The sequence below is a fragment of the Acomys minous genome (genome assembly GCF_964271855.1).
Source record: "Acomys minous genome assembly, chromosome: 7".
NCBI lineage: Eukaryota > Metazoa > Chordata > Mammalia > Rodentia > Muridae > Acomys > Acomys minous.
Window position 1 is genome coordinate 97,179,442 of NC_140488.1, and position 8,428 is coordinate 97,187,869.

An 8,428-nucleotide genomic window follows, 5' to 3' on the forward strand; every position below is an offset into this window, starting at 1 on the left:
TCCACACTGATTTCCATAGTGGCTATAACAGTTTGCAATTCTACCCACAGGGAATGAGTTTTACATTTTCTGCAATCCTTCTCCAGCATTTGATGTCAGTTGTTGTGTTGATCTTTGACATTCTACGTGGAGTAAAATGAAATCTTAAAATTATTTTGATATGTATTTCACTAATTGCTAGAAAATAAAGTGTGTATATATATATATATATATATATATATATATATATATATATATATATATGCATTCTATTTCCATACCTATCTGGTTTTGTAACAAATCAATGGGTTAAAAAAAAAATAGCTTCTTGGTAAACAATATCTTACTATCTCATTTTGCTTTCAAAACCATAATTTATATTTAATTAGCTTGTGTTTGGTTTGTATGAAACCATTAAATTATTTTCATACTGGAATATTATGACTAACAATGTTTATTTAAACTCTTTTAGGGTTCTTTTATTCGCTAGAAGTCTACAGAAAGGAAAGTACTTTCTCCTGCCTGCTTGAAGACACAGCCAGGAGTGCTCCTTAACCTTCCCTCTAGAAGAAGCCTGCCAGGCCAAGGACCTGGTCCAAAGTGGGACCAGAAGGAGAGGAGGGAGGGGGCTAAAATTGGGATGCAAAGTGAATAAAGAAATAAAGAAGTAAGCAGGGTGTTTACGACACCGTCGTGCTTGGTTGGCTCCGGCCGTAAAGCAGGCTCAGCCGTAAAGCAGGCCCGGGTTCTCAGGCCAAAGCCGAGGACTGAACGGAACTGCCATGTCGGACTTGGAGGATCTCTTCGGGAGCGAAGCCGAGAGCAAGGCTGAGCTCGAGCTCAAAGAGTCTGATCCTGGGTCTGACTCAGACTCTGACCAGGAGAACCTTGCATCCGGCAGCAACAACTCTGCCACCGGCAGCGAGAGTGATCGAGATGAAAGAGGTAATTCAGGACAGCTCCGTAACCTCCATAACGAGCAACTGTTTGGAGATAACAGTGAAGAGGAGGGGACTTCTCTTCACAGTGGCAGTGACAATCACTCCGAAAAATCAGACAATATTTCAGAGGCTTTTGAGCACTCTGACCATGAGGACAACGAGCCGTCTGACGTAGTTCAGCACAGTGGCTCTGAAGCCAGCAACGATGATACCGATGACCAGGAGCAGGAGCAAGGGTCTGATGAAGATAAGCTACAGAACTCAGACGATGACGAGGAGAATATGCAGAACACAGTTGATGAGTGGGCCCACCTTTTTGATGATGACAGTCAACAGCTGTCTGAGGAGCAAAAGGAGAATTCTGATGATGAGTGCCCTGTAGTTTCTGACGATGATGACTGGAAGCAGAATTCAGACAATGAGGATAGGCCACAGGCGTTCAATGAGGAGAAAATGCAAAACTCTGATGATGAAAGGCCACAAGTCTCGGATGATGAGAGAAGGCATTCAGATGATGATAAGGAGCAGGACCAGAAGTCAGAATCCACAGGAGGCAGTGACAGTGAAGATGGGATTTTACGAATGAAGCTCAAGAATGCAATTCCATCTGATTCGGAAGCGGATAGTGACACCAAGGTGCCCGAAGAAAATAGTGGGACTATGGATCTGTTTGGAGATGTAATTGTCATATCTTCAGGGAGTGATGGGGAAGATAAGCCCCCTACTCCAGGACAGCCTGTGGATGAAAATGCCTTGCCTCAGGATCAGCAGCAGGAGGAGCCAATACCTGAAACCAGAATAGAAGTAGAAATCCCCAAAGTAAACACTGACCTAGGAAACTACTTCTGTTTTGTTAAACTGCCCAACTTCCTCAGTGTAGAGCCCAGGCCTTTTGATCCTCAGTATTATGAAGATGAATTTGAAGAAAAGGAGATATTGGATGAAGAAGGGAGAACCAGGTTAAAATTGAAGGGAGAAAATACTATAAGATGGAGGATACACAGAGATGAAGAAGGAAATGAGATTAAACAAAGCAACGCTCGGATAGTCAAGTGGTCAGATGGAAGCATATCTTTACATGTAGGGAATGAAGTGTTTGATGTGTACAAAGCCCCACTGCAGGGTTACCATAACCATCTTTTCATAAGACAAGGTGCTGAGCTGCAGGGGCAGGCTGTCTTTAAGACGAAGCTCACCTTCAGACCTCACTCTACAGACAGTGCCACACACAGGAAGATGACTCTGTCACTTGCAAAGAGATATACAGAGAAACCAAAGATCAAAATCTTACCCATGGTGGGCCGTGACCCTGAGTACCAGCGCACAAACCTGATTAAGAAAGAGCAAGCTCGCCTGAGGGCCTCCATTAGGAGGGAGTCACAGCAGGGACAAATGAGAGAGAAGCAGCACCAGCAGGGCATGAGCACCAGCTACCAGGAGCCTTCTCAACACAAGGAGGAGGAAGGCAAGGAGTCCGTCAGCCTGGCAGCCAGCCACAAAGGAAGGACTCATGAGGAACCGGCCAGAATCTACTCTTCAAACAGTGATGAGGGCTCAGAAGAAGACAAGGCTCAAAGATTACTCAAAGCAAAGAAACTCAACAGTGATGAGGAAGGTGCATCTTCTGGAAAGAGGAAAGCAGAAGATGATGATAAAGGATACAAAATGCATAAGGGTATGTGATCAGTGATGAGGAGGAAGAAGATGACTGAAGTACAAACTGTGAATGCGTTTTATATATCCAGTGTAGAGTTTGTCTATAAATACGATTTAAATATGAGTTATTTTGATTGTGATTAATTATTTTGTGAAAATTTAGTTGTAATAGAACATTTAAAAGCAAAAGAAAATGAAAAAATAAGTAAAAATTTAAAAAGCACTTAGTTAAAAAAAAAAATGAAACGAAAGCAATAGCATATATCCTTGATTGAGCCCAAGCTACTGGCCAGTATTTACTGTATAACAGGATGCTGGGCATTTTATATGGATTTCATAATCACTCATGGTGTTTCAACATGATACAGCACAATGTAAAACTAGAGGATTTCAGGGGCATTTGTGGGTATTTTTCTTTTGTTTGTGTTGATGGGTTTGTGAAGAACAAAGAACATCCTGAGGTACAATTATTAATTCACTCATATGTCAGTAGTTGTTGCCACAATTTTAAAACTGCAAAATGAACTTTTTATAAATGTTAGGTTTGGGTACAAATACGCACATTATTAAACAGAGGGGAGTGAACATTCTCCCTGGACCACGTCTTGTGCCTTCTGAAGAGGTAGAACCTTTTTTTTTTTAACCTTTTTTTTTTTTTTTTTTTTTTTTACCTAATTGTGTCACCGAGCATTATGCTATAGGTTGGGGCTGAACTACTGTTTGAAAGCCCATAACAATATTATGAAACTTCCTCTGTCCTCAAGGGCAAAACTTTCTTCACACAGCAAAGTCTATATGGATCCACAATCGAGTTATAACAGACTTACCACTTTCCTTTTCTAAGAAATTCCTTCCTGGGATTATGAGTCAAGTAACTTGATGATTTGTTCCCTCTCCCTTCACCTTTTTGTTTTCTCATTTTGAAATTGCCAAGAAAGTCCGGGGAAGCTAAGATCAGCTGCCCTGGTTATTGTATGATTTCTCTCCTCTAGCTTGACCTCTCATCATACCCTTTACATCATTTTCTACATGCTACAAGTATTTATTTGAGTGCCTCGGGGTCTAAACTCTATAGACAAAGCCATGTGCATTTTCTTTTTCTTCTTATGTGGTCTAAAATATTGACATGACTACCAGCTTATAATTAACCCAATCTATCAGATTCACAGTATTTGGTGCTGCATCAACGATTTGTTTCCCACAGCTGATCCTGGGTGCAGTGACATATTAGGCTAAATTTAACATGCATACAATAAAAAAGGTTTTCCTCATTTTTCTAAGACTTTGATGCATGGGTATCTTGAACCAGTCAGACTGTGATAGCTCAAGTTGCCTAGTAACCATCCAAGAAGCAGTACCAGAGTGGAACCAAGAGAAACCACATTTCTTAATAAAGAGGGCAACAGCAGGGAAACCAGCAAGTGTGGGATCACAGTTGGTTTGGATCCTCACTCCTTTGAGGGTGTGACTGACATGCCTTCTATTAAGCTGCCCAAATCCTATATCTATAAAATGGGCCTGACATTTGGCAGGAGGTGCCTCTGGCACATATGGTGGGGATTAATAAAGAGCCCAGATAATAGTTTAAACCTTTTAGAATAAAAGCATGTGGGGATTGTGGAGGATTTCTAATAATTTGGTGCTAAAATGAAAAAAATGTTGGAAATCAGGGTCATATAAACCACTGGTTTCTAATATTTATTTTCCCTCTTTTTGTTTATGGATATGCAGGTATGCATATGTGTGTGTGGAGGCAAGAGGACAAGTTTGGGAGTCATTTGTTGAGTACTAGCCACAATTTCATTTTTTTGGTATAGGGCCTCTCACTGGACTGGAACTTGTCACACAGGCTAGTTTTGTTGGCCAGTGATGTGCCTACTTCTCCTCCTTAGGGCTGGGTTCATCAATTTGATCCTCGTTGGTTTCTTTCCTCCTTTTTACCCAAAGAATAATGAATTCTCAGCTGTGACTATCAGCTCACAAGATACTGTCTTAAAACAAAGGTTTGGTTTTTTCAGAGTGGTCTTAGATTGTGTGAAACAGAATTATCCTGATAGCTCAGTTAGAAAAGTACTTGTCACCTAAGTGTAAGGACCTGAGTTTGCATCCCTAGTCCCAATCTAAAGCCAGGTGCAATAGTGCACTATTTTAATTCCAATGTCTCTATTGAGAGATGAAAGGAAGATACAGGGGAGTCCCCAAAGTGCACAGGCCAGCCTGACTGGCATATGCATCATGAAACCAAGAGGCCCTATCTCAAAACAGGGTGAGATGGTACCAACACAGTCCCATACTCACATATGCAGATAAAAGCAAAAGCAAACAAACAAAAACCCAGAGACCCAGTTCAATTCTGTACAATGGACTTTTGCTTCCCAGGCTAACAATAGTAATGATGTCTGAAGATATCACTAGGCAACAAAAACTGCATTCTTCTCTTTGCTCTTTTCTGTACAGGCTTAAGGCTCTAGTGTAGACAGTCATTTATAAAATAAGCTATGCTTGGGACCCTCTTCCTACTACTAGACTGCCTCATCCAGCACTAATATGAGAGTTTGTGCCAGTCTTCTTATTCTATCTTATTAGGTCATGTTCAGTATCTTTGGGAGGCCTGCCTCATCCATTTTTTGAAGGAAAATGGAGGAGGATTGGATCTGAGGAAGGTAAGAGGTCGGGGAGGAGTGGAGGGAGGGGAAACTGTGGTCATGATATAATGCATGAAGAATAAGAATTACAAAATAAATGAAAAATATGCCAATAAACTAATGTTCAATGCAAAGATTAAATGTATATATACATATATGAAATATATACACATTTCATATATAGCCTTATATTTACGATATATGTGAAATATACATATATGTATGTGTCAACATATATATTGTAAGTCACGAGCTTCATAAACACTTCATGTTCAATAAACTTGTACTTGGTAGACTCTCTCTCTCTTTCCTCTCTCTCCCTCAAGCTCCTTTCTACTTCTCATTCAAATTGTACAAGTTCTCCTAGAGGATAGAGTAACATCTTATATCACCCAACAAAATATATGTATTCTTTGGGTAAGTATTTGAAACATTGTCCAAAAGTAATACATAACATCAGCTAGATTGCATTAAAGTTTTCTGTAATGTTTAGGAAATAGTTACTTTGTTTTCCCAACTACCCTATGTTGAAATTATACATTAATCACAAGTGCAAAAAGCATGATTATTAAATGTGGAAAGGAAGCCTATTTCTTCTTAAAAGATTTATATATGCTTCTTGGACATTTTGATCTCTTGTATTGAGCATAATTTTAAGTGGCGAATACATAATATTAGAGGGAAATATAAAAAGCTGTAATCATACTAAGGGAGAATACGTTTCACTGAAAACTTTCAAAGGGTCCGGTGCAATTTGTGCCCTTTCTCTGGGCATTGGGAAACACATTGTATGGAAACCTGTGAGGCCTTGGCTGACTCTGATCCACCAGCAAGGACTCAATGAAAGACATCATTTAATCACTTATCCTGAAGCCACCACTGAAGCTGCAGCCCTCTGAAGTGACACAGGAAACCAAGTCCCTGCACTTACCTTGAGACATGAAAAGAGTTTGATTAAAGGCCAGGTGCTGTGGTGAGCCTCAGCTCAAATCTCTCTGTTTCTCTCTCCCACCTGACTCTCAGCAAGTTGTAGAAATCCCATGCAATTTTGCTATGACAGCTATCTGCGTGGTTCTATGGGAAAGTGATTCCCAGTCTCTCATAACTCCAGCAACATGTGGACTTCAGAGTCCATCTCTTCCAAGAAGAGCTCTGTTACCATCTGAGTAGCTCAGAACTTTCCCTGTTTATTAGTGAAAGACCCTAGTCTTGGGCAGTCTACTCTGAGGGAAAGAGGCATCTTTCTTAGAAACACAGCCAGGGCTGAAGAATGCTTCAGGGCTACCAGTTTCTTTAAATAAGACAGGATGTAGGGTTGTTCTACTTAGAAAATCCAGAAAAAATACATCACTTTACATCTCAGTGTCATGCAATATCCATCCTTTCTTCTGTAATTCAGTGGTCACAATGACTTTTGAGGCAAAAATCCCAATTGCAAAGCTGATACAAGCTGTTAAAACTTTTCTTGGAAAGCACAATGCATATCCACGTTTTAGTGCATTAATGCATGCATAAAACAAATATGCTAATCAAAAGACTATAGCTTGATATGTTTCTGAACATTCACAGCAATTGCACCCAGGTCAATTAGATGTTCTCTTTTATCTCCAGCTACTTATTCCCCCACCAAAGGTGAAGCTACCCCAGGATCTAAGACCTTCGTTTTGTTATAGCTTTTATGTTTGATCCTTACATTCAGTACTAACTTATGAAAACATGTGGATGTACTATGTATAGTTGCAGTCCATTCTTCACTCACACATATACACTGTATCTATCCATTCTGTTACTAGTGGATATCTTGGTAGCTTCTTGAAAAGGATGGGGTAGTTTGAACAGTAGCATCATGAAAATTTTCATGTGTGCCTTTCAATGAATACTATAAGAATTTGTATTGGACACCTGACAAGGAGAATACCTGGGGGCTAGCATTTGCAAATAATTTCATGCACAGAGTCTGAAAAATGATGGTTTTATTTAATTACTTTTAAGTTTATATGGAGCTGTTAAGGCTGCTATGAATGTAGCTGAGCAAATGTCCTTGTTGTATGGTGGAACATCTTTTGTGGGTATGACCAGTAGTGGTTTTGCTGGATCTTGAGATAGGTCTATTCCCAATTTTCTGAGAAGTGCCAGATTGATTTCCAAAGTGGTTGTACAAGTTTGCACTCCAATGGACTAGTGTTTCCCTTTCTCCACATACTCAGCATGTGGTGTCACTTGAGTTTTTGATCTTTGTCATTCTGATAGGTGTAAGATGGAATCTTGGAGTCTTTTTGATCTGCATTTCCTTGATGGCTAAAGATGCTGAGCATTTTAAAAATGTTTCTCGGCCTTTTGATATCTTCTGTTGAAAATTCTGTTTAGCTCTTTACCCCATTTTTAATTGGGTTATTTGTTTTGTTCATGTTTAATTTCTTGACCTCTTTATATATTTTGGATATTAGCCCTTTGTCAGATGTAGGGTGGGTGAAGATCTTTTCCCAATCATGTAGGCTGTCTTTTTGTTCTGTTGACAGTTTTCTTTGCCTTACAGAAGCTTTTCAGTTTCATGAGGTCCTATTTATTAATTGTTGATCTTACAGCCTGAGCTGTTGGTGTTCAGGAAGTTGTCTTCTGTGTCAATGAGCTCAAGGCTCTTCCCTACTTTTTCTCCTAACAGATTTAGTGTGTCTTGTTTTATGTCAAGGTCTTAAAACCATTTGGACTTTAGTTTTGTGCAGGGTAATAAATATGGATCTATTTCCATTTTTCTACATGTAGCCATCCAGTTAGACCAGCACCAATTGTTGAAGATGTTATCTTTTTCCACATTGTATGGATTTGGCTTCTTCATGATAAATCAAGTGTCCATATGTGTGTGGGTTTATATCTGGGTCTTCAATTCAATTCCATTGATCAACCAACCTATTTCCATGCCAGTACCATGCTGTTTTTATTATTGTTGCTCTATAGTACAACTGGAGATCCGGGATGGAGATTCTTCCAGAAGATCTTTTATTGTACAGGGTTGTTTTAGCTATTCTGGTTTTTTTGTTTCTCCATATGAAGTGTAAAATTGATCTTTTAAGGCCTGTAAATAATTGTGTAGGAATTTTGATGGGGATTGCATTGAACCTGTAGATTGATTTTAGTAAGATGGCCATTTTTACTATGTTGATTCTCCCAATCCATGAGCATGGGAGAACTTTTCGTCTTCCCATATCT

The 8,428-nt window shown here is 39.5% G+C and overlaps 1 protein-coding gene across 1 annotated transcript; it reads left to right on the plus strand.

The window, feature by feature from the left end:
* Positions 1-761: 761 nt before the first annotated feature.
* LOC311601535 (RNA polymerase-associated protein LEO1-like) lies at positions 762-2,632 on the plus strand (the record flags this gene model as incomplete). The annotated part of the gene is given in 2 exon segments (XM_084789032.1): positions 762-2,592; positions 2,595-2,632. Coding segments are annotated over 2 exon segments (1,869 nt in total).
* Between the last annotated feature and the right edge of the window lie 5,796 nt (positions 2,633-8,428).